This window comes from Thrips palmi, unplaced genomic scaffold, assembly GCF_012932325.1.
Source record: "Thrips palmi isolate BJ-2018 unplaced genomic scaffold, TpBJ-2018v1 HiC_scaffold_18, whole genome shotgun sequence".
In the NCBI taxonomy this organism is placed as follows: Eukaryota; Metazoa; Arthropoda; class Insecta; order Thysanoptera; family Thripidae; genus Thrips; species Thrips palmi.
Genome location: NW_023144627.1, coordinates 4,854,075 through 4,880,541, shown reverse-complemented (window position 1 = coordinate 4,880,541; position 26,467 = coordinate 4,854,075). Strand labels below are relative to the sequence as shown.

The window sequence follows — 26,467 nt, the reverse complement described above, 5'->3', positions numbered from 1 at the left end:
ACACATGGCCTTCCCTCTTGCGTCCGGCCCGGTCGAGGGGGAACAGCTTCCCACATTCACCGTACAAAATTTGACCACATTCCACATTCAGGTGTCAAAAACGCCTGTAATTTGGCAACATGTGTGGCAAAAACGCGAGAAATCTTGCACATTCTCGCACATTCACACAACCCAAAGAGAACGGATAGTCAAAATCAAATCAAACTGACATCAAATGATGTCATATGGACATCAAAATGGACCAAATTTTGACCAAAGATCGCTCATTTTGAGGTCACATTGACATAATTTGGTCTTTTTTGTTCTCCCTGGGAATCATTGTACACCGAGGGGGTATGCACTCTCAAAACCTGTGAACCGACTATTACGCTATTACGCTCTATTACGCTTCAAAATAATCAGAATTTAGCTAAAAACGGCCCCAAAACACCCCAAAATTGGCAAAAATGGAAGAATTTCGGCTATTACGCGACTATTACGCGTACTATTACGCGTGCTATTACAGATAGAGTGAACCGACTATTACGCGAGTGCATACCCCCTCGTTGTACACAAAATTTGACAGTGACAGTGGGTCACGCCTTGGGCCTGGTTCTTTATTTGTTACCCTTCCCGAGTGAGGGTTACCCCGACTCACCCCGCCGAGGTAACTAGGTAACTAGCGATGCGCCGACTGGCGGATCTGGTCGAGTGCGCATCCTCGGCCATCGGGTGGGAGCATAGACGCCCCAGGTGCTAACCACGCTGGGCTGCGTCCGGGGAAATGGCACCGCGACGCGCTCCGTCCACCGAGACCGATTCCGAGAGTCGTTTTCGTCGCTCTGTCTCCCTCGCACTCACGGGGCCTCCCGTGTAGGCGCGAGAGAGACAGAGCGATGAAAACGACTCTCGGATTCAGTCTGCCGTCGCGGACGGCGACGCACGGTGGGCCAGAAGACCGGTGCAGGCGGCCAAAACTCTACACGCGTTTTGAGCTCCAGAGTCGCTAAACAGGACTCGAGCCGAACGTGGGACCCCACCAATGGATTCCTCGTTCGGTGAGCAATCCATTGGTGGGGTCACACGTTCGGTTCGAGTCCCATTCAGCGACTCTGGAGCTCAGAACTCGTCCGGGGTTCTGCTCGCCTCCACCGGTCTTCTGGCCCACTGTGCGACGCGCCGCCGCGGACGCCACCCTAGTTTGGAGCCCCGTGGGGGTCGGGCGGTATTAGTTGTCGCAGCCTCACTGTGAAACCAGGACCACCGCGGCCACCACCGTCGCGAAAGGGAGGCGCTCCTTGCACGGTGGCCACCGGCGCACCGCCAGGACGGAGGACCACGGAAAGGGCCAAGGACGAAAGGACTCAGGACCACAGGACCAAGGACGAAGGAGTAAGGACCACAGGGCCAAGGACGAAGGACTAAGGAAGAAAACAGTGGTGTACCCCACGCGAGCTCCAGTGCGTCTTCAAAGAGCCCCAAGCGGCCCGAGGGTCTCGGGGTGGAGGTTTACCAGTGTCGGGGGGCATGAGACTCTGCGGGTCTCGAGTGCGCCTCAAACGGCGTCCCCGTCGAGCCGGAGTCCGCGCGGCATCCCCTTCGCGAAGACCGTGATGCACTTGTCGACCTCCGAGAGCTGAACCGCCGTGCGCCTCAAACGGCGTCCCCGTCGAGCCGGAGTCCGCGCGGCATCCCCTTCGCGAAGACCGTGATGCACTTGTCGACCTCCGAGAGCTGAACCGCCGCCACCATGACGACCAGCTCGCTGCGCGCCTCGCTGCCCGAGGCCACGGCGGTCACCCTCCTCCGGCGGTACTCCACCGACCCCCAGCTCGACGAGGCCGCCGAGAAGCTCAGCAACTGCGCCAGGACCTTCAAGCAGTACCTCGCCGCCATCGTGGGTAAGTGGCGTCCGCGTGTACACTGTAAATGGCTTACGGTGAAAGCACTGAAAAACCAAACGTGGTCTCTAGACCGCACCACTGGTGTGGTCAGATGGTTGCCATTTTGACCACATCAGTTGGTGTGGCCTAGGCCACGTTTGGCCACGTTTGGTGCGGTCTAGACCACGTTTGGTTTTTCAGTGAGCATATTATGGTGGAGATTTTCTCCATAACACCAACGAAATTCGCCAAAATATCTGTAAGGTACAGTGAAGTCTCAATGGTAACGTGTTATGAAGTCAGCTGCACCACCATAATATGGAACATTTTCACCATAATATGGAGAATCTTCACTGTAGAACATTTAGAGTGTAGAGGACTGCGTACCGTGCGAAACATGGACATGATAGGCTAGACCAGGAATGATCCACTGAAGTACAACGAACACAAGCGAGCATGTGCTCCGATCAGTGTTGCCTCATAAGTAGACAAAATTTTCCACGATGCAGCACTGTTGAAAGGGTTGCCGACCTCAGCCTGCGAAGCGAAGATATTTGCGAAGAAGGCAAGCTGAGGTTGCACATGTGCCAGAAGACCGGTGGGGGCGGGCAAAACTCCAGACGCGTTTTGAGCTCCAGAGGCGCTAAAGGGGACTCGTACCGAACGTGTGACCGTGACCCCACCAATGGATAGCTCTCCGAACGAGGAATCCACTGATGGGGTCACACGTTCGGTACGAGTCCCCAGCGACTCTGGAGCTCAAAACGCGTCTAGAGTTTTGGCCGCCTCCACCGGTCTTCTGGCCCACTGTGGGTTAGCAACCTTTTCGACTCTCACTGATGTCGTTTTTGCCTGGGGTCAGCTGGTCAGCTAGCAAAATAACATTTGCTGCGGCACAAGTTCTAAAATCTCGATTCTTGACTAAGAATCAGCTGCCCCATTTTTGCCCCGTGTCCCATAATTACCCCAAGTGACCCTACTGATGCCGCTACACTGGCTCCGCTTTTCCACAGTCAACATGCTCGGCTTCGTGTTCGGCACCACGCTGGGCTGGCCGGCCATGGCGGGGCCGCAGCTCATCGCCGCGCTAGACAGCGCCGCCAACAAGACCGAGAACGCCACCGACGCGTTCGGCAACTGGACCGACCTGGACGCGAACGCCACCGCGGCGCCGGACGTGTACAGACCGCTGCCCGGGCCGCCCGTCACGCTGGAGGCCATGTCCTGGATCGTGGCCGTGCTGTGCATCTCCTGCGTCGTGGGCACCTTCATCTTCGGCTGGCTCGCCGACGTGCTGGGCCGCAAGAAGGCCGCGCTCATCGGCGCCGTGCCCTACGTCGTGTCCTGGCTGTGCGTCATCTTCGCCGACGAGGTGAGGACACACAGTGGATTTGCCAGAAGACCGGTGGAGGCGGTCGAAAATCCAGACGCGTTTTGAGCTCCAGAGTGGCTGAACAGGACTTGAACCGAACGTGTGACCCCACCAATGGATTACTCGATCGAAGAGCAACCCATTGGTGGGGACAACCGCGGTTTGAGTCCCAGTTAGCGACTCTGGAGCTCAAACGCGTCTAGACTTTTGGCCACCTCCGGGCCAGAAGACCGGTGGAGGCGGCCAAAATCCCGGACGCGTTTTGAGCTCAAGAGTCGCTAAATGGGACTCGAACCGAGCGTGTGACCCCGCCAATGGATTGCTCTCCGATCGAGGAATCCATTGGTGGGGTCACACCGTCGGTTCGAGTCGCATTTAGCGACTCTGGAGCTCAAAACGAGTCTAGAGTTTTGGCCGCCTCCACCGGTCTTCTGGCCCACTGGTGGGGCTTCCGGTGGCTGCGAACGATTCACAAACCTCCAACCCTGAACGACTGCTCACCCCTCGCAGGTGGCGTGGCTGTTCATCGCGCGCGTGCTGGCCGGGCTGGGCGGCGGCTCCTCGCTGGTGGTGTGTCCACTGTACGTCGGCGAGACGTCCGAGGACTCGCTGCGCGGCATGCTGGGCTCCCTGTTCTCCGTCATGCTCACGGCCGGCATCCTCTTCTCCTTCGTGGTGGGCTCCTTCGCCAGCTTCCGCGCGCTGGCCATCGTCTGCCTCACGCTGCCCTGCATCTTCTTCGTGGCGTTCCTCTGGATGCCCGACACCCCCGTGTTCCTGCTGAGCCGCGGCAAGGTGCCGCTGGCCGTGCGCTCGCTCACGTGGCTCCGCGGCGGCCGCGTCGACCTGGTGGGTGGCGGGCACACTGTCAATCACTTACGGCGAAGGTTCTTCGTGTTTGTAAAAGCCGCACAGTGGGCTAGAAGACCGGCGCCGGCGGCCAGAACTCTAGACGCGTTTGAGCTCCAGAGTCGCTAAATGGGACTCGAACCGAACGTGTGACCCCACCAATGGATTCCTCGTTCGGAGAGCAATCCATTGGTGGGGTCACACGTTCGGTTCGAGTCCCATTCAGCGACTCTGGAGCTCAAAACGCGTCCGGAGCTTTGACCGCCTCCACCGGTCTTCTGACCCACTGTGTGACGCTCACAGCCGTGCCCGCAGGTGGACGACGAGCTGGCCAAGCTGGTGGCCAACATGAAGGACGGCGCCGAGGACGGCGGCGGCAGCGGCCAGGCGCCGAGCCAGCTCGCCCTGCTGCGCCAGCTGGTGGCCACCAGGGCGGCGCGGCGCGCGCTCTTCATCGTCATGTTCCTCTTCACGGTGCAGCAGTGGTGCGGCATCAACGCCATCCTCTCGTTCACCGTGCAGATCTTCCGGGTAGGCGGCCGGACCTGGGGCAACAGAAACAGAAAAGTCGAGGACTGCAACATGCCGCTGAGCGATTTAAGTCGAGAATTGGTCCAATTTGATGCCGAATTGACCCTTTGCGGTGTTGCCACATGAGTGTGCGAAAATTCCCACGATGCATCGCACAGTAGGCCAGAAGACTGGTAGAGGTGGCAAAAATTCTAGACGCGTTTTGAGCTTCACAGTCACTAAACAGTACTCGAATCGTACGTGTGACCCCACCAATGGATCCCTCGTTCGGAGAGCAATCTGGGGTCACGCGTTCGGTTCGAGTCCCTCGTTGCGACTCTGGAGCTTAAAACGCGTCAAGAATTTTTGCCGCCTCCACCGGTCTTCTGGCACACTGTGCGTCAGTGTCGAAAGGGTTGCCAACCTCAGCCTGCCTAACAAGCAACATCTTCGCATTCGCATACGCTGTCTGCGGTGAAGGTGCAGGATGAGCTTGGCAACGCTTTCCACACTGATTACATATGTGTAGTAGGATTTTTTCTGCCCTCTTATGTGCCAGCACTGACACCTGTGACGTTATCTCGACTTGATTTCGACCACATTCCTTACTCTCCGTGGCCAGTGACGTGCTGGTTGCACTCCAAAAAATCAAACTATTTTGGGGCCTTGCAAAGAAAATCAGCTCTTATAGTAAATTAGTTTGTCCTATGAATGCTCAAAACACTTCGTAAGGTTTTAAGCGTGTGTCTAATGGAGGGAAGTGTGCACTGTGTGCAGGAAGCCGGCAGCACGATGGAGCCCAACTCGGCCACCATCATCGTGGGCGTGCTGCAGCTGGTGGGCGTGTGCTCCGCGTCGCTCGTCGTGGACCGCCTCGGCCGCCGCATCCTGCTCGTCGTGTCCTACGTCAGCATGTGCTCCTGCCTGCTCATCCTGGGCGGCGTCTTCTACATGAAGGTACGAACCCCGATGCACAGTGGACCAGAAGACCGGTGGAGGCGGCCAAAACTCTAGACGCGTTTTGCCCTCCAGTGTCGCTAAACAGGACTCGAACCGAACGAGTGACCCCATCAATGGATTCCTCGTTCGGAGAGCAATCCATTGGTGAGGTCACACGTTCGGTTCGAGTCCTGTTTACCGACTCTGGAGCTCAAAACCCGTCCGGGATTTTGACCGCATCCACCGGACCTCTGGCCCACTGTGCGATGCACCAGTGTCGGAAGGGTGGCCAACCCCAGCCTGCTGACTAGGCAATGCGTGGGCTTTGCTCATGTGAACAAGTATAGCCCATTAGGCAGGCTGAGGTTGGCCACCCTTTCGACACTGGTTCAGCGTCAAAGTTTGTTGGTATCTTGAGGAACCGTACCTTTTTGCGGAGTCTTCAGTCCGTATGCTGCAACCCGGTTCTGCTTCTCCCCCTCCAGGCGACCGACCAGGACATCAGCAGCATCGGCTGGCTGCCCGTGCTGTGCCTGTCCATGTACAGCGTGACCTACGCGCTGGGCGCGGGCCCCGTGCCCTTCATCCTGGTGTCCGAGCTCTTCCCCTCCAGTGTGCGCAGCCTGGCCACCTCCATCAGCATCTCCTTCTGCTCCATCCTCGCCTTCATCGTCACCAAGTTCTTCGAGGACATCTGCCACAACATCGGCCAGTTCGGCGCCATGTGGGTCTTCGCCGGCTGCTCGCTGGCGGGCGCGCTCTTCGCGTGGTTCGGCGTCATCGAGACGAAAGGTGAGGTCGATATGGTTGAATCGATATAGTTGAATCGATATAGTTGAATCGATATAGTTGAATCGATATAGTTGAATCGATATAGTTGAATTGATATAGTTGAATCGATATAGAAGAATCGATTACAGTTGAATCAATGCAGTTGAATCGATACAGCTCCATTTGAGGAGTAAAATGGATGAAGTCCAATCGACAAAGTCTAATCGATATAACTTTATCGATTTAGTCCAATCGATATAGTCCGATCGATATAGTCCGATCGATATAGTCCGATCGATATAGTCCGATCGATATAGTCCGATCGATATAGTCCGATCGATATAGTCCAATCGATGAAGTCCGATCGATATAGCCCGATTAGTATAGTCCAATTGATATAGTCCAATCGATATAGTCCAACCGATACACTGGTAAAACTAAAGCGTAGTTGTACGCTTCATTCAAGCGTACAACTACGCTTCAAGACTGTACGCCCTTCTTGAAGCGTACAACTACGCTTCAAGGCAATTCCCTCATGCATTTAGATAGGAAGAAAGGAGCGCATGAACTCTTGTACGCTTGAAGAAGGGCGTACTGGCTGTATGCTTCACGAAGGGCGTAATAGTACGCCTTAGTTTTACCAGTGTATGGGCTAATCGATATAGTCCTATCGGTATAGTTTAATCGATATAGTTCAATCGATAAAGTCCATTTGATATAGTCGAATGGGTGTAGTCCAATCGCTGGAGTCGAATCGATGTAGTCGAACCGCTATGAAACTACGCGTCTGCCCCGCAGGCAAGCCCCTGGCCGTGATCCTGCACGAGCTGGAGGGACGTCGGCCCGACCCCAGAACGGGCCCCTTCGCCGGCGGCACCAAGACCTTCAACCCCGCCCCCGGGGACATCTATTACTCGCCGCCGGACCGGGCCGAGGACCGCGAGGAGGCCGAGGCCACCATGTAGCCGACTGTCTCTCTCGCACCCTGACGCACAGTAGGCCAGAAGACCGGTGGAGGCGGACAAACCTCTAGACGCGTTTTGAGCTCCAGAGTCACTGAATGGGACTCGAACCGAACGTGTGACCCCACCAATGGATTGCTCTCCGAACGATGAATCCATTGGTGGGGTCACACGGTTGGTTCGAGTCCCATTTAGCGACTCTGGCGCTCAAAACGCGTCTGGAGTTTTGGCCGCCTCCACTGGTCTTCTGGCCCACTGTGTTACGGACCTCCTCATGAGTGCGAGAGAGAAGGAGTGACGAAGGCACTGCAGGAGCAAGGAGAGCAAGGAGGCCAAGTGGAAAACGGTTGCAAGTGCAAGAAGTTATGACCAGTGACAGTATGAAAAGTTGCCTACCTTCTGGGGGGCCCCTGAGAAAAAGTGTCTATTTTCTGGGGTGACAAGCAAGCCAGTGGAAAACTTTGAACACTCTTTAAGTCGTCACTTAATCAAATTAGACTATAATGCGTTGTCTTCTTGGTATGCACAGTATGCAGTGGTTTAGTATTTGGTATGTGTCGTATGTTGAAATAAAATGGATGCGTTTGGAGAGCTGTTCATTATTACTTATGGCGTCGTCGGCCCCGAGTCCTGGTTACTGGAGTTCAAAACCCCACATTCGACTAATTTTCGAGCAGGTCCCACTGGAACGCTCTATAGCATCCGCTCAAAATCCCAATCTGAGAGAACTCATTTCCGTTGTGCTCTCGCACAGCTGCGCGCCACATATCCACGCATCCACCCACACAAGCATGCACCATTGTTGTGACTTAGTCCCGCTCCCTGCCCCCACTCCCTATGACCGAAAAGCCGAAAATAGAGGGCCTGGCTGGATAGTGCCCGAGGGTCCGTGTCTCCGACTCGGCTCCAGGTCCCCGGCCGTTGCATTCCGGGGACGACCGACGAAGCACGCATCACTGCCTGCGCCGAGCGGACCGAGAACGGAACCTAACTCCACGCTAAATTTCCGGGCACCGCTCCTGTCGTAAGCACCGGTATGCAGAAGTTACGCAACGCGTTTTGAACTGCAGAGTCGCTTAACATGCCTCGAATCGAACGTGTGACCCCACCAATGGATTCCTCGTTCGGACGGAGAGCAATCCATTGGTGGGGCCACACGTTGATTTCGAGTCAATTTAGCGACTCTGGAGCTCAAAACGCGTCCGGGATTTTGACCGCCTCCACCGGTCTGCTGGCCCACTGTGGAGCGGGCCGAAAAGGGAACCCTAACGCCACACTTAATTTCCAGGGTACATTTCTGTCGCAAGCGCAGGTATGGTTGTTTCTGTCTTTTCGTCGGATATAGAAGATACGCCTCGCCCCCTGGAGGGACTCGGTGGCGTGGTGTATCGCCGCGGCCAGGTAGGCGGCGCGCCGTACGCGCCACCCCACGGGTTTGCCACCCAGCCGGCGACGAGATGGACCGCTCGATAGGGGCCGATAGGGGCGGGCAGCACACAGTGAGTGTAGCGGAGTGTAGGCAGTCCAGCAACAACGCCGGCGCCACCATAAGTCACCCGGCGGCGCCGCCGCTCGCCGAAGAATGAAACGCCTGGCCGGTATTCGAACCCGCGTTCCGCCGCACCGCCGCTCGCCCCAAAAATGAACCGCCGGGCCGGTATTCGAACCCGCGTTCCGCCTCGCTTCCGCCTCTACTCTACACGCGGCTCGCGAGGACTGCGCGCCGGCCGCGGCTCACCCTTGAACTTCTAGTTGGGCTAGTCAAGGACTAGTTAGAGACTGCGGCAGTCCAGCGGACCGGAGGGGGAGGGGGAGGGAGGGGAGGCTGGCTGTCAGGTCACTGCAATCTGCTGGCCAAATAGAGAGAGACAGTCCGTCGACCGCGCTGACAGGCCGACAGTTCGTCCACGGCGGCGGGCCCGTTCGCCTCCTCCGAGCAGGCGGATCTTCGGCTTATCGTCTACCCTTATCTAGAGGCGTCGTCCTCGTCGCGGTCGTCGCGCTGTTTAGTGCCGAGGTCCGCTTCCTGCGCAGTCCGAACGTCGCCGTCGACCGCCGCACCTCGCCGACGACCACCACATCTTGAAGTCACTCGCCACACCGCGCCACCGCACCGTGCCGTCGACCGCTGCACCTCCCCGTCAACCGCCTTACCATTGACCACTGCACCTCGCCGTCGACCACCGCACCGTGCCGTCGACTGCTGCACCTTGCCGTCGACCGCCTCACCTTGCCATTGACCACTGCACCTCGCCGTCGACCACCGCACCTTGCCGTCGACCGCCTTACCTTGCCGTCGACCACCGCACCTCGCCGTCAACCACGGCACCTCCCCGTCGACCGCCGCACCTCGCCGTCGAGGACGCTGGCCTTCCCTGACGTCGACCCTCGGGCCACGCTCCGACCAAGACTGCGGACTTGAGGCCCGGACCATGGCCGACGACGCGCTGGACGCGATGGAGAAGCCCATCGTGGACGCCGCGCTGGCCCTGGAGCTGGCCAGCAGACTGTACGGGTTCGCCGGCGGCGCCATCACCGAGATGGTCGGCTACGACGACAAGAACTTCTGGCTGCGGGTAAGCGTCTCAGCCATCGGTACACAGTGGGCCAGAAGACCGGTGGAGGCGGTCAAAATATCGGACGCGTTTTGAGCTCCAGAGTCGCTAAATGGGACTCGAACTGAACGTGTGACCCCACCAATGGATTGCCCTCCGAACGAGCAATCCATTGGTGGGGTCACACGTGCGGTCCGAATCCCATGTAGCGACTCTGGAGCTCCAAACGCATCTCTTGGCCGCCTCCACCGGTCTCCTGGCCCACAGTGCGCGGGCCAGCAGCCGAAAGTTGACAAAACAAACGGTTTGTTTGTTTTGTGTTGTGCAGCCGAGCGACGTCACAGACAACCCCAACGTGAAGAGCGTTGCCCCCGACGGGTACACCCTCAAGGTGACCAACAGCCTGGACAGCCGGAACCAGGATTTCATCGACGGGCAAAATCGCCTATTGGCGTTCCTAGGCAAGTAGCAAAGTAAAACAGAACAATAATGACAAAAATAAAAATGCGCTGCCTCCTGACACCCACGTCGATTTCATTTTCAGCGGAAAATGGAGTCAAATGCCCGCGGCCGGTCAGGAACAAGCAAGGGAACATGCACTCAATGGAGCATTTGCGAGAGGACGGTCAGTTCAAGTGTTTTTCTGTTTACCGTGTCGTGTCGTTTCCTGGACCCACCTGAGCGATTCTCACGTTTCGGGGTAGTTTTGGCGTCTCTGATTTGCCGAAAGTGAGAAATATCCAATTAAGTTTTTCTGATTATTGGGGTCCTGGATGATACTAGAGTTATGGCCATGGTATTTATAGTAAAGACCTTGTACTATCTTCCTAAAAACATGAGCCATAAGGTATTCCCATACGTTTTAGTGGGTGTTTTGATCACGGAAATTACGTTATCACGGAAGTTACAAAGTGTGAAAATCGGCTTTAACGGCTGACTCGGGCTTGCTGTGGCTTAAAAGTCGTTCCAGGGTCAAATGATACTCTAAGCCCGACATTTAAGCGGAAAATTTTTTCACCTAGTGCTGCTGCAACATTGGGTAAAGGGTGCCACGGAACAGGTAATTGTTGATACACGCCATTTTATAATGCTCTAGCCCGCTTTGAGACCGTGTACAGCATCTTAGATTTCCGCGACCCATGCAATTATGTCCCAGGGACTCCACTTTGATGGCTTGTGTCATGGAAAGTTACAAGTTTGGCTTGGGGAGAAGTCCAGAGCTGCCTTTTCGAAATTTGTGTAGTGAAATTGAATATACGGAGGACATTTTTCGTTGCAGCATAAGTACCTTCGAAAGAAGTCTGGCGTATTGGTCTTCGGTTGAAATTAGCTCGAGACATGCCAAGCTTCGAATCCCCATCGACAGTTGGCAGCATTTTCGAACCACACCGCCACACTGGGGGCGGAAAGTTCGAGTATGTTCTCTTTGGACAATCACGGAAGTTACATTTGGGGTATTCCAAACGCTACGTAGACCAATCCAACGAACGTGAACTTTTCGAAATGTGTGCGTTTAGTGGGCAATGGCCCTCCCTAACATCAGAAACAAACCCCATGTCGATATCTGCGCTCGTTTGGGCACAGGAGTCAGAAGAAACGAAACTACCCCGAAACGTGAGAATCGCTCACCTGTTCCTGTTTCTGACGAACAGCTGTCGTTCCAGGCCCCGGCCACGCGGTGCGCCTCCTCGAGTTCGTGCCGGGGAACATTTTGGGCAAAGTCCCGTGGCAGCGCAGCTTCCCGCTGCACGTCGGCCGGGAGCTGGCCAAGATAACCAACCTGATGGACGTGAGTGACGATGCTGGCGCAAGCCGAGCTGCGAAGTGCAGGGCACAGTGGGCCAGAAGACCGGTGGAGGCGGTCAAAATTCTAGATGCGTTTTGAGCGCCAGAGTCGCTGACTGGGACTCGAACCGAACGTGTGACCCCACCAATAATGGATTGCTCTCCGAACGAGGAATCCATTGGAGGAGTCACACGTTCGGTTCGAGTCCCATTTAGCGACTCAGGAGCTGGCCGAGCCGCGACGCTCGCCTGTGCAACGGGATTGCCTACCCGGCAGGCGGTCTGAAAGCAGCGTTGCCATACTGGCGGGCGGGAACCCCCAATATGCACCCGCGTGAAAAGGGTTGTGAACCTCAGCCTGCCTGCTGTAAGTACGCAATATTTGGGCTTATCTCGCGAGAAGTTGCCTCCTAAGCCGGCGGAGGTGGGCAACTCTTTCGGCACTGGTGCATCGTGGGACTTTTCTTCAGCTCACGTGGCAACACTGTCTGGAGGGAGTGTCTAGCCCTTAATGGTAATGGTGACGGCAGGGGCAGGGTGGGCCATCCCGCGCCGCTCGTCTGTGTAACGGGACTGCATACGCGCCAGGCGCTCCTTCCACCCCGCCGCGCCGTGAGAGACGCTAGTGGGACATTTTGAACCGGACCAAAGCCAATCCAAGGCTCGGAACCCCTACCTTGAACGTTGAACCTCGTCCCGTTGCAGGAGATAGACATCCCCGGCATCAAGTGTCGGACGACGGAGTGGAGCTTGTGGGAGGCGCCGGCCGTGATGAAGCACCTGGAGCACGTCAAGGACCCCGTCAGGAAGATCATCGTGGAGGAGGTACGCAAGGCCGCGCCATTTTTAACTCATAGTGGGCCAGAAGACCGGTGGAGGCGGACAAAATCTCGGAAGCGTTTTGAGCTCCAGAGTCGCTAAATGGGATTCACACCGAACGTGACTCCACTAATAGATTCCTCGTTCGGAGAGCAATCCATTGGTGGGGTCACACGTTCGGTTCGAGTCCCATTTAGCGACTCTGGAGCTCAAATCGCGTCCGAGATTTTGACCGCCTCCACCGGTCTTCTGGCCCACTGTGCACTGCTTTCAGCGTGGATTGCTGCACGGGCTTTTGACAGGTGCTGGTCGCGTTCCAGCGGGACACCGAGGCGCACAAGGAGGCCCTCCAGGAGGAGTCGGGCCTCATCCACGGCGACTACAACCAGTACAACATCGTGGTGCAGCGGGCCGCCGAGGCCGGGGAGTGGGCCGTGGCCGGCGTGCTGGACCTCGGCGACTGCCACTGGGCACCGCGGCTGTTCGACGTGGCGCTAGCCGGGGCCTACATGGGCATCACGAGCGGGGACCTGGACGCGGTGGGGCAGGTGCTGCAGGGCTACAGCGAGCACAGGCCCGTGCCCGCGCACTGGGTCAGCCTCCTCAAGGTAACTGTCAGATTCAGAGGAGCGGCAAGTTGGGAAAGAAAAGTTCAGGGCGAGCAAAGCACACCCACCCTGTGTCCCACAGCCTACAGCGGAGATCTCCACTTCCAGTTGACTTTAACCATGCTTTCACACACAGATTTTTGTGTTTCGTTGAAATAATGGTGGCTCTGGTGAACCTTTCTCACCCTGTGCTTTCTTTCCGTAACTTACCTCTACGTCTCTCAAAGGCCTTTACAGCTCTGTTTAATAAATGTCATGCTTCGGTCTGTCCAAAGGTGTGCGTGTGCGCGCGGCTGTGCCAGAGCCTGGTCCTGGGACTGCAGTCTCACGCCATGGACCCGCAGAACACTTACGTGCTAGACAGCCAAGAGAACGGATGGCCACTTCTGCAAACGTTGTGGAGGATGCCTCATGGATCGATCGAACAGCAATGGCAAGAAAAAATCAAGTCATGATAGATGGATTGATTACTATTTTTGGAACAAAGAAAAGACAATGGATCTGCTGGCAGAAAAATTTATTTGGATGTCATAGAGAGTGGATAGAAAATCAATTGTAATGGAATAATGTTACAAAAATACTGACACATAAATTATGAAATACAGACAATAATTCATTCATGACATCACAAGAACCCGTGTAAAAACAAAATATAAAAACTTCAAAAATTAACAACATTTTAAAAGATAAAAACCAGTCCTTGATTATAGAGTGATGGATGTTGGAAAAAATGTCTCGACAATAGATGTCACAAAACAGCGGTGAAGGCAGACTTCTTTAGTGGTAAGGCCTTGTCAAAAAATTACATCCTAGATCTCCACAACACTTATCTACAATCAACAACAGTTCAATATTTTTTCCCAGTCTCAACCAAGAGCAGTTGAATAACTTAAATCACATTTTCTTCATTTGTGCCATCAGTTGCTCAAGAGAAATGTCTGTATCTTGTACAGTAGGCCCGGAGCTACCGCTGTTTGGCGCTGGAAGGTCGTATGCAACACTGACACCCTGAGCAAGGCCAACTGGTTTACTAACATTTTCTTCAGTGGTGTTAGCAGGTGTTTCATCAACCAGGGAAATACCTGTAAGTGGAACAAGGCATTTACAAGAGAAGTTATACATTATTTGCAAAACAAATTAACTTCTGATTGTATTTTCTCTTATTCTCACCCCAATCATTGTCTTCATGAACCACTTCTTCTTCCACGGGAACACCATCATCACAGACTTCAGGCTTAGGGCGAGCAGCGAATTCCCTTTGCCTCTCCTGGCAAAATGAATCATCGCACGTTGGGTTTGGCTTCAGCTGCATCGTTGGGAAAAAGTCAGTGAGTGCGCTGTAGCCCAAGTAGTGTGTAGTTTGGCCAAAATTGAGAAGGTACCTGGGGCAACGTAAAATAATAAGTTTCCACCAAACTGGGAACCTAAAATAATATCAACCAGAAAAGGAATTTAAGAAGACGAAAGCAACTTACTTGAGAGTATTTTGAACAAGGAAGCCAGCGACTATACCCATTGTGGTAGGCAAACTTGCAGCACACACACCTTCCCTCTTGAGAGTTTTCTCATCAATATTGGAAGCAACAACAAGAGGTGGAGCACACTGGAAGATTAAAAAACAACCGTCCACAACTTGTTACAGACAACGAGAAGATACTTAACAAGACAAGACAAAATCCAAAGAAGATAAACAGACCGCAAAACATGCAGTTTCTCCTGGTTTGATTAGTTGAATATGACCCGAAACTGCATTCTCAGACACACCAGATTCAAACCAGATTTGATTGAGCTCATTGCAGGCTGTATTAATTGCCATGCGTGCTTCAAAATTGTCAACGCAACTGAGAACAAGGTCAACTGGTCCTCCAGTTGAACTGCCTGTGCTGAAATAAAATAAAAATTAAATAAACTACAACTAAAAAGAATTTAAATAAAAACGCCAGAAAAAATATCAAAATATTAAGAAACTTACTTAATTCTTTCCATGAAGTGATTGAAATTTTCCATGGTAGTTATATTATAGTTGTGGGTTTCTATTTCTACATCAGGGTTAATATCCATAAGAGTATGTGCAGCAGCAGCGACTTTTGAAAGACCAGCTTGATGGGGTTGGAAGAAGAGTCGATTCATATTGGCAAGTTCAACTTTATCATAGTCAAACAACACAAGCTGGAAAGATACAAACACACAAACTCTGTAACAGAGCTACAAAATAAATACATAAAAGTAAATAAAAGGAATATTACCTTTCCAATACCACATCTAGTCAGCATTTCAGCGGTGACACTACCAACGCCACCAACACCGACAACAGCCACAGACAGTTCTCGAATTTTTTCATAGTTATCAACAATTCCCATCCTCTTTAACGCCATGAGGCGGCTAGAAAGAATAATAATAGGAAATTTGATGGTTTTAAAAGACAACTTCAATCAAGCTTTTCAAACATATGGACAGTAGCTCGTGCACCAACACATCAATCAATGCAAGCTTCGCAAAAAGAAATCATGTCTAAGATTTTCTCTGACCAGACTTATTTTTAAAGGAACGAAATACGTGATGGCAACATTGTGTTTTTCTTAAAAGTTAGAGTATTTCAGTAACGCCTAACCTGTATGGATTGGAATCAACAACTTCAGATGACATCTGAGCAATCTTCCCTCGCACTGGAGCATTTGAGTTTTTAGATTTTTCAACGGCTAGCTCCTGCTCCAGCCTCTCGATTTTCGCCTTAAGTTCCTCAATGGACGTCATCCTGCGATCAAGTTTTCGGTAACAGGTGTCAAATGGTTCGAAAATGACAACACCACAACGCTGCAGCGGCTGCGCTTTCACCAATTTCACTATACTTTGTCTTCTGCTTCTGTCTTCTGCTGCAACCTGCGAATAGTCACAATCACAACATTATAGGCAGTGTAGGTGTGTTATTTCACGTGTGTGTGAAGCTTGAATGAATCAAATTTCTCTGTTTTCCAGTGTTAAGAGTTGATTTTAACGTAAACTAGATCATCATGCGTTTCACGTTGCCATTACTTGCGAGAAGACTTCGGCCTCCAGTCGCACCCCCAGAAATTAAAGTTTCCGAACTGACCAAGAAATATGCTAACCTTCCAGAAAAATACATTGAAGATGCAACAAGAGGTGTAAGTAGCGTCCAGTTGATAAGTCAGACGAATTCTATGTTTTAATTGTGTTTTTGTGGATCATTTTGATTTTTTCTGCTGTTATGTAAACAATAATATTATGTCTTTCTATGTTTTGCAGGTAACTTATAGAACTCCGCGAGGCATTAATTATCGCCCTAAGGAACAACGAACTTTCAAAAATTATGTTGGATTGGAAAGGCCATGGGCGTTTGAATCTGAAAACGAGAAAGAGGATATTAACTATTCTCCATTTGTTGAGCCTCTACGACATTGGTTTTTCTTCAAGGGTGATCGAGTAAGTACTTGGCTGCAGCACTTTGTGCTTTGGTTACCCTCTTGCTATGATCACCGTTTCCTAGCTTGCTTCACTGTGTTCAACCACCTTTGTCTTCTTGCAGGTGCAAGTGTTGGTGGGTAAAGATGCTGGGAAACAAGGACTTGTTGAACTGGTCATTCCAGAAAGGAATTGGGTTATCGTAGGAGGCCTCAATGGAGAGGTGGAATCAAATAAAGATGAAGATGGCTATATATACTCTTATGCGTATACAGAACGTCCCTTACTTGTTCCTAGCCAAGTCGCACTGGTTGACCCAGGAGATCTGTAAGTTTTATCTATTGCTTGGTTTTTTTTTCTGTTCATCTCTCATGTACTATAATTTTTTTTGTTTTCTCATTATTATTTTAACTACAGGCTCCCAACTGAAGTCGAGTGGGGTTACACAGAGACTGGTGACAAGGTCCGTGTGTCAGTGAGGACTGGACGCATCATACCATTGAGTAAGAAGACTGAGGAAACACACCAATATAAAAGTCCAGCCAATTATGTTGGTAAGTTAAGGAACAACATGTCTGGAAGTCATAAAACTGTATTAATTTTGAGATAACAAAAAAAAATTGTTCTTTATTTCATTTTTATTTTCCTACAGAGAACGAGAAAGATACTACTGCTGCAAATATGAAAGTCACGTTCAAACCTAGGCTCACGACATTCGAAATGGAAATTGCTGAAGAGTTAGGAATTACAGAAGACAGGATCCCCAAAAAGACCTATTGGTATTGAAGGGATAAAACACAACTGATACACCTCCCTGTAGTTCTTAATAAACCATTTGTAAATAAGAAAAAGTATAAAAATTAAAAAAGAACAGAAAAAATCTTAAATAAATTGTTATTATTATTTTAACGAGCCCTCTTATTACATCTTCACCACACAGGATTTGAAAAGACATTTGTCTGAGGAGCGCATCGTTTGAAATTCCCGCCATTGGGCACTGCCCTTCTGAAAATGTGATTAGCCGGCGCGAGTCACACGTGTCAAATGTTTAGCTGTTTAGATTTTCAAGTGATGAACAACTTGTCAGCTGAACTGTAGTCAGCTGGAGCTTGCCGAAAGTACGAAAGATATTCAGAAACATGTTTTGGAGCGTAGTGCTACTCATATCGTGTGTCAAACTATTGTTGATTCCGGCTTAGTAAGTACTGTTCTGGATGTTTATTTCTAAGTTGCGTCTGCTCTTTAGGTTCGAGTACGTGTTTCGCTCAATTATTTGCAGTCTAACAATTTTCCACCAACATCTTGAAGTGACACATCATTTATGTGACCGTTTTGATGAGTTTTAGAAAACACTGATAGATGTCAGTGTCGTGTAGGTTATGTTATGTTCCAAAAGACACATCTTATCTTTGTCTACTGCTTTGTTTACATATTTCTTTCACCATGGTTACTTGATTACCTATCTTATTCTAAAATTTGATTTTCCTTATTTCTGATCACTTAAATGTGGTCGTAAGACATTGTTGTCCCTTCCAGACATCTTTGAATTTTTTGCATAGAAGATTTTCAAATTTCTGTTTTAATGTTTTAAATTTGTTCTGTTTTTCTTTTCAGCCGGTCCACAGATTTTGAAGTTCATCGGAATTGGTTGGCAATCACTCATAGTTTACCTGTTAAGAAGTGGTACACTGAATCAACCTCAGAATGGACTCTAGATTACCCTCCCCTTTTTGCTTGGTTCGAATATTTTTTATCTCAAATAGCTCAATTCTTCGATCCAAAAATGCTAATTGTTACCAACCTCAATTATGCTTCACCTGAAACAATTTTATTTCAAAGATTATCTGTAATACTGGCCGATCTTATGTTTGCATATGGGACAAGAGAGTAAGTGAAACAATTCTGTACATCTATTGACGTTATCGGTTTTTGTTGATGGTTCTAATACTTTGTTGTTTTGGTCTCAAGGTGCTGTAAATATGTCACAAATAGTGGTCTTCGAAAAAGTTCTCGCTGGAACTTCCGCTGGAGTTCCCCCTCAGCAATGCTACAGCTGCTTTTATTAGGCAATGCTGGTCTTTTTATTGTTGATCACATTCACTTTCAATATAATGGTTTCCTCTATGGAATACAGCTTCTTTCCATAGCAAAGATCCTGCAGGTGATTTCTAAAAAAATATTTGCTCTCTTAATTTTGTCACCTCACTTCAAAAAGTATCTTACTTTAACATTTACTTCACATTTTCAGGGTTCATATGTGGCTGGTGCATTTTGGTTTGCTGTTCTCTTGAATTTGAAGCATATTTACGCTTATGTTGCACCAGCGTATTTAGTATATCTCCTGAGAAATTATTGCTTTCCAAATGCTCCAGCAAATGCATCATTGAAGGAGTTGCATGCTCATTTTTCAATGAAGAGATTCACTGAGCTGGGATGCACAGTGCTTGGAGTCTTTATTGTGTCGTTTGGACCCTTCCTTTTGATGAATGAGATCGGAAACGTCCTGGGTCGGCTTTTCCCATTTAAAAGAGGCTTGTCTCATGCCTACTGGGCACCTAACTTCTGGGCCTTATATAACACAGCTGATAAATTTGCTGCAGTTGCAGGTAAACTTATGGCCTAAGTTTTCTTACTAACGCCTTTTTCCTCTCCAACATCATCCTTTACATACTTTAATGCTTTTAATTTTTTTTACAGGTCAAAGGTACAAATTATTGAATGTGTCTACAAATGCAGCTATGACTGGTGGATTAGTTCAGGAATTTGAACACAGTGTTTTACCTTCAATAACACCCCGTATGACTTTTATGTTATCATTGCTATCAATCACGGTAAGATTCCTCATCTTTTTCACCCAAGTGTGCGGAGTGTGAATGTCATTTCATGACAACGTTTTCTTTCAGCCCGCCTTAGTTAAATTGTGGCTGAGCCCTGGCAACCCACTCCATTTTGTGCGATGCCTTGTGCTTTGTGCCTTTGGTTCCTTTATGTTTGGATGGCATGTACACGAAAAAGCTGTGCTCATGCTTATAATTCCTTTAACGTGAGTATTTTATTATCTTTTGTATTTTTTGCTGAAGCACCAATTAGAAATTATGCAGTAAATAAAATGAATTTTTGATTTGTGTTGCAGAGTTTTGGCTGTTGTCTGGCGGCGAGAGGCTCAGATCTACCTTGTATTGTCTACAGTCGGACATTATTCTTTATTCCCCCTTTTATTTACAGCATTTGAACTGCCAATTAAAGTGTTATTGCTGTTGATTAATGCATTATATGCATTTCTTAACTTGTCACATCTGTTTGCACTAGACAAGCCAGCAGCATCTTGGACTTTGCCTCTTTTAAATAGGACTGAGTCTTTGTATCTAGTCGGTCTTTTACCTTTGTTCCTATTTGAGCAAGTCTTTCACCCTGCTCTTGGTTTGAGTGATAAGTTTCCCTTCTTACCCCTAATGATAACTTCAGCATACTGTGCAATTGGAGTTTTGTATTGTTTTGTCCAATATTACTGGCATTTCATTGGAATGTCTGGATCTAATCATAAACGAAAAACTCATTGAAATAATTATCTGAAGCTTGTTTTAGTCTCATTTTAGTTTGTTTTTTTTTGTTAGTTTTCAATATGTTTGTTTTTCGTATATGACTTGATCTCTGGATTTGTTCTGAGCTTGATCTTATTATTTTGTGCCAAAGTTTTCTTCTCCTGAATGTTTTCCTTCCACTGAAACTCATACAATGTGAAATGAATTAGGTGGATTAGGACAATACTTCAGTACTTTGTGAAGAAAGACTCAGAAATTTGCTCCATGTTGGAGCAGGTGTTTGATTTATGATTAAATTGACACTTTGTTCCACTAAAGTGACTAAATGTCTAACTTTATTTTGTATCCTTCTATTTTATTGAAATGTGCTTTCTCTGTTTATAAGGTTTTAATTTCTAGTTGATCTAATTTCTAGATGACTTTAGTTACTCGTTAGTTGATTTTTACATCATAAACATATCAGATGAAAATGAAGTGTGTGTGTGTGTGTTTGTATGCATGTATGTGTGTTTTACACTGCTGTTTTGTGTTTTACTAATGCAAGGTTAGTTGTAGTTTTGTGTTGAAGCAAGAAAAAAAAAAGGAACTCTACTTTGCAAATGGTGTTGAAAGTTTGCATGCCATCAAAACAACAAAGTGTTCAAATTTTACATGGTTTTGAGTGCATGTCAGATTCAGTCTACGACAAATTTGAAAAAAAAAATTGTTTACATTTCATATCATATGTGATAATACACTTAATAAGACTTATGTGAAACTTACTGTTCATAGTTCGTGTCAATCTTGAGTGACAGTTGCTGACTTGAAAGGACCAACAACTATTTGAAGTGTTATCACTTAATTTATTTTTCAACTGTGGTTTATGGCTGGAATTGTAACTTTCCTACTGTCTTTAAGTTGATTTTGGTGAACTTCATGGCTTGTTTCACTATTTGGATGAGTGCCTAGTGCAATTGTTTTCCAAAATCATGTCTGCCAGTGTCCTTTTACCATGTTCCAGATGGGTGTGGTTTAGTAATAATTTTTTTAGATTATAAATGAAAGTCATTTCTGTGATCTGTCTGAGCTTTTGTTAAGCCAGTGATTAGTAAGTAGATATGTCCTTTTTGTAAAAATAAATAAAGTGTAATTAATCTATGTTTTGATGGAATTTAATACAGTTTATTGGGATTGTGTCTTGTTGCACATTGAGAGTTGCCTTTTGTGTCATGTAATATTTACATGTTGACGTACCAGTGCATTTGTTCAATTGTATAAACAACAGGGAGAGCTGGTTCACCGGCAATAACAAACAAATAAAAAATGCCTTGAGCATGTCAAAAGCCTGCCTGCATTATTTGACAACATTTAACGAACCTGAGATTCACCTGCACACTTCCCATCACGAACTGGCGGGCTACATTACTACACACTTAAAGCAAAATAATTGTTTTTTGAAAAATTTGCTAGGTAAAATACGTGATCACTCATGAATTTCTGTCAAAGCTCTTCAAAATTCGTTAAGTTCAGGTACTCTTTAAAATTGATAGGCAATTCAAAAATTTGTAAACTGAAGTTCTAGGGTCTCGAACCCATACCACGTTAGCGATTTCAGGCCACTTTTTGAGCCCTCCCTCCCTCTCTGTGACCTGGGTCCTCTAAGTTACACGTCCGTGGGGCACGTTGGGCACTGCGCTCACGGTGGGCTAGAAAACCGGCGCCAGCCACCGAAACCACACGCGTTTTGAGCTCAAGAGTCGCTAGATAGGACTCGAACCGAACGAGTGACTCCACCAATGGAGTCCTCGTTCGGAGAGCAATCCATTGATGGGGTCACACGTTCGGTTCTAGTCCTGTTTAGCGACTCTGGGGCTCAAAACGCGTCCGGGGTTTTGGCCGCCTCCACCGGTCTTCTGGCCCACTGTGCGCCCGTGGCGACGAGGACGAGGCGCTCGGGGACGCGCTCCGACACCCACAGGGACAGCTTGAAGAGCGCGTTGTGGAACGCCCTGCCCGCGGCGGACTGCATGGCGCGCTGCAGGACGAGGCGGTACAGCGCGCGCCAGGCGACGTCCCTCGCCGACATGACCCGCTCGACGGGGACGCCGTCGGGGAGGTCCGCGTCGTCCGCCACCACGGCCAGGACGTCGACGAGGGCGGACAGCGCGAGCGGCAGCGACAGCCCGGGCGCGGCGAGGGCGGCGCCGTCGCACAGCGCGGCGGACATGGCCTGCCAGCGCGCCGAGGCGCGCGCCAGCCGCGGCAGCACGCACGCGCGCACCACGGCACGCGCCCGGGCACGCGCCACGGCCAGGGACGCGGCGCCCGCACTGTGCACGTCGTGCACACTGTGCGCGCCGTGACGTCGGCGACGTGCTCCGCCGCACGCGTTGTAGCGGTCCTGCACGCCCAGCGCCCCGCCCAGCACCCACCACACGTACACCAGGGCCTCCAGGTCGTCCTCCGTGACGCAGTGCGCGCCGAAGCAGCCCGGCGCCAAGATGAACAGCCCCACGAACGCCACCTGCAACCAGTCGGGTCGGACCTCCTTACACTGCCACTTCGCAGTGGGCCAGAAGACCGGTGGAGGTGGTCAAAATTTCGGACGCGTTTTGAGCTCCAGAGTCGCTAAATGGGACTCGAACCGAACGTGTGACCTCACCAATGGATTGTTCTCCGAACGAAGAATCCATTGGTGGGGTCACACGTTCGGTTCGAGTCCTGTTAAGCGACTCTGGAGCTCAAAACGCGTGTTTTGGCCGCCTGTGCCGGTCGTCTGGCCCACTGGCACTCGGGGAGCTCTCCGTAAGAGTGCGAGAGAGGCGGAGCGACAAACCGCAAGTCAGTGTCCGCGCACCTGGGTGACGGCCATGGCGCGCTGGTTCAGGACCGGGGGCTCCTCGCTGTCGACGGCGGCCCAGGCGGACGCCCCTCGGCCGTCGTGACCGCCAAACGGAGCGAACGCCTCCCTCGCCGCCGCCGCGCAGCTCGAGGGGGCCGAGGGGCGGGCCGGGCTGACGGCGTCCTCGGCGACGTGGCCGTCGGCGGGGCCCAGGGGGCAGCTGGCGCGCACGTGGAGGCTGAGGCCGCTGGGGCAGGTGGCGCTGGTCGGGTCGGCGGCCAGGCGCCGCGCCACCAGGTCATGCATGCCGCGGACGGACTGGGCAGGGCAGAAGGAGCAGACTGATTCCGAGAGTCGTTTTCGTCGCTCTGTCTCTCTGGCGTCTCTACGGGACGCCGCACGTGTGCAAGAGAGTCAGAGCGATGAAAAAGACAGTCTAGACACAATCGTCATAGAAAATGCCGTCGCGGTCCTCGGTCTCCACGAACTCGGCAGTGACGTGCGCAAATTGGGGGGGGGGGGGGGGTCATCATGACCGCCCCTCTTTGGACAGTAGATAGCCGCCTGAAAGGAAGGCAAACTGCGATACATTTCCCCTGTACGTAGGCTAAAAGCACGCCATGTCCCCCCCACCCCTTTTTTAAATTTCTGTGCACGCCACTGCAACTTGGAGTGCGGAGTGCGAGAGAGACAGAACGATTGTCCTGTCAGAGCAAGTGCGGTACCTTGATGTTCTTGCAGGCGGCCGACTTGGGGTCCCAGATGTCGCCCTCGTACCACGACCGGACCCTCCGCATCGTGGACAAGTACCTGCGGGGAAAGGGTTCGCGAGTTCAAAGGCACCCCTCGCCGTTTAGCGCGGTTTCGCAGTCCACCGCGACTTCTCCGCTGCACTCCACAGTGGGCCAGAAGACCGGTGGAGGCGGCCGAAACTCTAGACGCGTTTTGAGCTCGAGCGTCGCTAAATGGGACTCGAACTGAACGTGTGACCCCCACCAATGGATTCCTCGTTCGGAGAGCAATCCATTGGTGGGGTCACACGTTCGTTTCGAGTCCCATTTAGCGACTCTGGAGCTCAAAACGCGTCTAGAGTTTTGGCCACCGGCGCCGGTCTTCTGGCCCACTGTGCGACGGTTCCGCTGTTCTACTGGCCTGAAGTACGCCTTGGAGGGCGTGTCCGACTTGCCCGTCGACAGCAGGGCGACCGTCTGGTCCTCGAAGGCGAACATCATGAGCATGGACACGAGCTCGGCGTACGCCAGGCTGAAGATGTTGTCCATGGCGACGCGCTGGCCGCGAGCGAACTTGGCCGAGTCGAAGCCATCCGGAGGGCCTGGGCAGCCAAGACGTTCGACGCAGTGTTACCACGCGAGTAAGCGAGGACCCGGCGCCGGCGGCCGAAACACTAGACGCGTTTTGAGCTCCAGAGTCGCTAAATGGGACTCGAACCGGTCGTGCGACCCCCAATGGATTCCTCGTTCGGAGAGCAATCCATTGGTGGGATCACACATTCGGTTCGAATCCCATTTAGTGACTCTGGAACCGCGTCCGGGGTTTTGACCGCCTCCACCGGTCTTCTGGCCCACTGTGCAACATCGATTCCAAGAAACGGGAAGACCAGGTCGCGGTTTCGAACCCACGACCCGCGATGGTGGACTTGCCGGCGGGGGTGTCGGAGTCGCAGTCCGTCGGGACGAAGCGGCCTTCTTCGCAGAGAGATCGCAGCCAGTGGAGGGCGTCATCGTCCTCCTGCGAGACAAAGACGGACGGGGGTAGTAATTGCAGTGAGACAGAGGAGCAGGCAGTGAGAGATGCACTGACTGCACGCGAGCACGACAGCGCCGCCGCCTCAGAGGCCGGCTTAGTATAGACGTGCACCTGAGTAGAATTGTTTGTCTTGCCGGTAGACACAAATACAGTGTTGCTTCTTCGCACAGTGGGTCAGAAGACCTGTGAAGGGGACCAAAATTCTAGACGCGTTTCGAGCTCCAGAGTCGCTGAATGGGACTCGAACCGAGCGTGTGACCCCACCAATGGATTGCTCGTCCGGAGAGCAAACCATTGGTGGGGTCATACGTTCGGTTCGAGTCCTGTTTAGCGACTCTGGAGCACAAAACGCGTCTAGCTTTTTGACCGCCTCCAGCTGTCTTCTGGCCCACTGTGCTTCGGTCGCCACCCCTTCACCTCGACACTGCACTGGCGATGGCGACGACACCCATCGGCCAGCAGCAGATTGATTCTGAGAGTCGTTTTCGTCGCTGTCTCTCTCGCACCTAGACGGGACGCTCCGTTAGTGTAAGAGAGACAGAGTGGCGAGGGCAAGGACGAGGAAAGAGGTGTTCCCCACACAGCAGAGCAATTCCGAAACAGCGCTTCGTCGCTCTGCCTCTCTCGCGCCCATACGCAACGCCCCATGAGTGCGAGAGAGACAGAGCGACGAGAGCGCTGTTCGGATTCAGCCTGCGGTTCTCAGCAGTAATCACCTCACCGCGGTCGCAGATTGCAGGGAGTGCACGACGGCGACGCCCGGGGCTGCAGCGTGCCTCTCTCTCTCTCTCTCTATCTCTCTCTCTCTCTCTCTCTCTCTCTCTCGCACTCACCTGAGCCGCCATCTCGCAGTGCTTTCGCGCTGAAAATTGGTCGCAGAGTCGGAACTGGATCGCAGCGGACGAGACGGCAGACCTACGGTTCTCCAGGCGTTCCAGGCCAAGAGGGTGGCTGCGCCGCTACACTGCGATCGGCCAATCCTCTATACAGGAGGTCCGCCTCCTCCTTGCCCCTACACTGCAATGCTATTCAATGCACGGCTTCTTCGAGTCGCAAGTGTCCTGGCGGCGTGGGTTCGAGTACCGGCCGAGACCGACCGGTCCGAAACCAACGACAGCCACGCGACGCGGCCGGCCGGCCGAGATCCGAAAAATCAACAATAACAACAACAAGCAGCACGCAGGGTGCTCTACAAACTGAAATGTCTACTCAGTATGCGTCTGCAGATGCATACTTGCAAGTACACATCTACAGATGCACACTTGGCTAAGTACACACCTACAGATGCATACCTAACTCATCCAAGTATGCATCTGTAGGTGTGTACTTGCAAGTATGCATCTGTAGATGCATACACTGCAAATCCGGTGGTAAGTTTACTTGCCACAAATTTGGTAAGCCGTTTTGAATGCCAAACTTTGGCAAGCTTTAGTCGGAAATCTTCATAAGCTTGCCAAATTTTGGCAAGCTTGGCCCGGAAACACCTCCTCCAAGCTTGCCAAAATTTGGCAAGCTTATGAAGATTTCCGACTAAAGCTTGCCAAAGTTTGGCATTCAAAACGGCTTACCAAATTTGTGGCAAGTAAACTTACCACCGGATTTGCAGTGTACTGAGTACACACTTCAGTTTGTAGAGTGGAGGCGGCTGCACCCCGAAGCAGCGAAGTTACTCCGAAGTCCAGGCTGCACTAGGCACTAGGTTGCTGGCGCATGCCGGTGCCGGCTGTGTTCTCGACGCTGGGGCGCAGTGCACTAACCGCCGTCGCGCATGGCGCACGGACCGCGTCTAGACCGCGGCGCCGCGGGATGGGATTTCCCTCCCGCCGCGCCGCCACCGTCGCTCTGTCTCTCTCGCACCCCCACGGACCTACGGGCCGCGCCGTGG

General features: G+C 51.4%; 6 protein-coding genes across 7 annotated transcripts; 4 read left to right on the top strand and 2 right to left on the bottom strand.

Moving 5' to 3' along the window:
* Positions 1-1,207: 1,207 nt before the first annotated feature.
* On the top strand, positions 1,208-7,301 carry LOC117644443 (facilitated trehalose transporter Tret1-2 homolog). Its single transcript, XM_034383936.1, has 8 exons — positions 1,208-1,625; positions 1,714-1,880; positions 2,876-3,234; positions 3,745-4,083; positions 4,399-4,614; positions 5,371-5,550; positions 6,018-6,324; positions 7,102-7,301. Exons 2-8 carry the CDS (start codon positions 1,730-1,732, stop codon positions 7,266-7,268), a joined length of 1,719 nt encoding a protein of 572 aa, XP_034239827.1. The 5' UTR covers positions 1,208-1,625; positions 1,714-1,729; the 3' UTR covers positions 7,269-7,301.
* A 1,830-nt stretch (positions 7,302-9,131) lies between these two features.
* LOC117644479 (hydroxylysine kinase) lies at positions 9,132-13,666 on the top strand. Its single transcript, XM_034383987.1, has 7 exons — positions 9,132-9,841; positions 10,149-10,281; positions 10,365-10,445; positions 11,485-11,609; positions 12,311-12,430; positions 12,727-13,032; positions 13,308-13,666. The coding sequence occupies exons 1-7, from the start codon at positions 9,698-9,700 to the stop codon at positions 13,485-13,487; spliced, it is 1,089 nt and encodes a 362-aa protein (XP_034239878.1). The 5' UTR covers positions 9,132-9,697; the 3' UTR covers positions 13,488-13,666.
* Positions 13,533-15,786, bottom strand: LOC117644478 (ubiquitin-like modifier-activating enzyme 5). Its single transcript, XM_034383986.1, has 7 exons — positions 15,644-15,786; positions 15,279-15,414; positions 15,005-15,201; positions 14,729-14,915; positions 14,508-14,635; positions 14,203-14,414; positions 13,533-14,114 (listed from the first exon to the last, which is right to left on the bottom strand). Exons 1-7 carry the CDS (start codon positions 15,784-15,786, stop codon positions 13,927-13,929), a joined length of 1,191 nt encoding a protein of 396 aa, XP_034239877.1. The 3' UTR covers positions 13,533-13,926.
* Positions 15,787-15,920: 134 nt separating this feature from the next.
* On the top strand, positions 15,921-17,339 carry LOC117644480 (probable 39S ribosomal protein L24, mitochondrial). The gene is made up of 5 exons (XM_034383988.1): positions 15,921-16,175; positions 16,297-16,473; positions 16,577-16,779; positions 16,870-17,006; positions 17,105-17,339. Exons 1-5 carry the CDS (start codon positions 16,044-16,046, stop codon positions 17,236-17,238), a joined length of 783 nt encoding a protein of 260 aa, XP_034239879.1. The 5' UTR covers positions 15,921-16,043; the 3' UTR covers positions 17,239-17,339.
* A 120-nt stretch (positions 17,340-17,459) lies between these two features.
* On the top strand, positions 17,460-21,133 carry LOC117644476 (probable dolichyl pyrophosphate Glc1Man9GlcNAc2 alpha-1,3-glucosyltransferase). Of its 2 annotated transcripts, none has more exons than XM_034383984.1 (7): positions 17,460-17,650; positions 18,067-18,339; positions 18,421-18,613; positions 18,701-19,058; positions 19,150-19,283; positions 19,356-19,495; positions 19,586-21,133. In XM_034383984.1, exons 1-7 carry the CDS (start codon positions 17,592-17,594, stop codon positions 20,010-20,012), a joined length of 1,584 nt encoding a protein of 527 aa, XP_034239875.1. In that variant the 5' UTR covers positions 17,460-17,591; the 3' UTR covers positions 20,013-21,133. The 2 variants fall into 2 exon arrangements, with proteins under 2 accessions (XP_034239875.1, XP_034239876.1); XM_034383985.1 differs by lacking the exon at positions 17,460-17,650 and adding an exon at positions 17,694-17,824.
* Positions 20,063-26,321, bottom strand: LOC117644640. Its single transcript, XM_034384251.1, has 9 exons — positions 26,205-26,321; positions 25,416-25,599; positions 24,477-24,564; positions 23,968-24,148; positions 23,541-23,625; positions 23,013-23,133; positions 22,831-22,904; positions 22,351-22,497; positions 20,063-20,173 (listed from the first exon to the last, which is right to left on the bottom strand). The coding sequence occupies exons 2-9, from the start codon at positions 25,425-25,427 to the stop codon at positions 20,063-20,065; spliced, it is 819 nt and encodes a 272-aa protein (XP_034240142.1). The 5' UTR covers positions 25,428-25,599; positions 26,205-26,321.
* Positions 26,322-26,467: the final 146 nt, after the last annotated feature.

What these genes read in the sequence shown, in the direction of transcription:
- LOC117644443 (XM_034383936.1), top strand. Translation starts at nt 1,730, where the DNA reads ATGACGACCAGCTCGCTGCGCGCCTCGCTGCCCGAGGCCACGGCGGTC. An exon ending in GCGGCGTCTTCTACATGAAG is followed by an intron (nt 5,551 to 6,017) that starts GTACGAACCCCG and finishes CTCCCCCTCCAG; the next exon opens with GCGACCGACCAGGACATCAG. An exon ending in CGGCGTCATCGAGACGAAAG is followed by an intron (nt 6,325 to 7,101) that starts GTGAGGTCGATA and finishes TCTGCCCCGCAG; the next exon opens with GCAAGCCCCTGGCCGTGATC.
- LOC117644479 (XM_034383987.1), top strand. Translation starts at nt 9,698, where the DNA reads ATGGCCGACGACGCGCTGGACGCGATGGAGAAGCCCATCGTGGACGCC. An exon ending in ACAAGAACTTCTGGCTGCGG is followed by an intron (nt 9,842 to 10,148) that starts GTAAGCGTCTCA and finishes TGTGTTGTGCAG; the next exon opens with CCGAGCGACGTCACAGACAA. An exon ending in AGATAACCAACCTGATGGAC is followed by an intron (nt 11,610 to 12,310) that starts GTGAGTGACGAT and finishes GTCCCGTTGCAG; the next exon opens with GAGATAGACATCCCCGGCAT.
- LOC117644478 (XM_034383986.1), bottom strand. Translation starts at nt 15,786, where the DNA reads ATGACGTCCATTGAGGAACTTAAGGCGAAAATCGAGAGGCTGGAGCAG. An exon ending in GAGAAACTGCATGTTTTGCG is followed by an intron (nt 14,636 to 14,728) that starts GTCTGTTTATCT and finishes TTAATCTTCCAG; the next exon opens with TGTGCTCCACCTCTTGTTGT. An exon ending in TCATGAAGACAATGATTGGG is followed by an intron (nt 14,115 to 14,202) that starts GTGAGAATAAGA and finishes TTCCACTTACAG; the next exon opens with GTATTTCCCTGGTTGATGAA.
- LOC117644480 (XM_034383988.1), top strand. Translation starts at nt 16,044, where the DNA reads ATGCGTTTCACGTTGCCATTACTTGCGAGAAGACTTCGGCCTCCAGTC. An exon ending in TTTTCTTCAAGGGTGATCGA is followed by an intron (nt 16,474 to 16,576) that starts GTAAGTACTTGG and finishes GTCTTCTTGCAG; the next exon opens with GTGCAAGTGTTGGTGGGTAA. An exon ending in CTGGTTGACCCAGGAGATCT is followed by an intron (nt 16,780 to 16,869) that starts GTAAGTTTTATC and finishes TTTTAACTACAG; the next exon opens with GCTCCCAACTGAAGTCGAGT.
- LOC117644476 (XM_034383984.1), top strand. Translation starts at nt 17,592, where the DNA reads ATGTTTTGGAGCGTAGTGCTACTCATATCGTGTGTCAAACTATTGTTG. An exon ending in TAAATTTGCTGCAGTTGCAG is followed by an intron (nt 19,059 to 19,149) that starts GTAAACTTATGG and finishes TTTTTTTTACAG; the next exon opens with GTCAAAGGTACAAATTATTG. An exon ending in TATCATTGCTATCAATCACG is followed by an intron (nt 19,284 to 19,355) that starts GTAAGATTCCTC and finishes GTTTTCTTTCAG; the next exon opens with CCCGCCTTAGTTAAATTGTG.
- LOC117644640 (XM_034384251.1), bottom strand. An exon ending in CCCTCCAAGGCGTACTTCAG is followed by an intron (nt 23,626 to 23,967) that starts GCCAGTAGAACA and finishes CTTTCCCCGCAG; the next exon opens with GTACTTGTCCACGATGCGGA. An exon ending in CCCCCTGGGCCCCGCCGACG is followed by an intron (nt 22,905 to 23,012) that starts GCCACGTCGCCG and finishes ACGACGGCCGAG; the next exon opens with GGGCGTCCGCCTGGGCCGCC.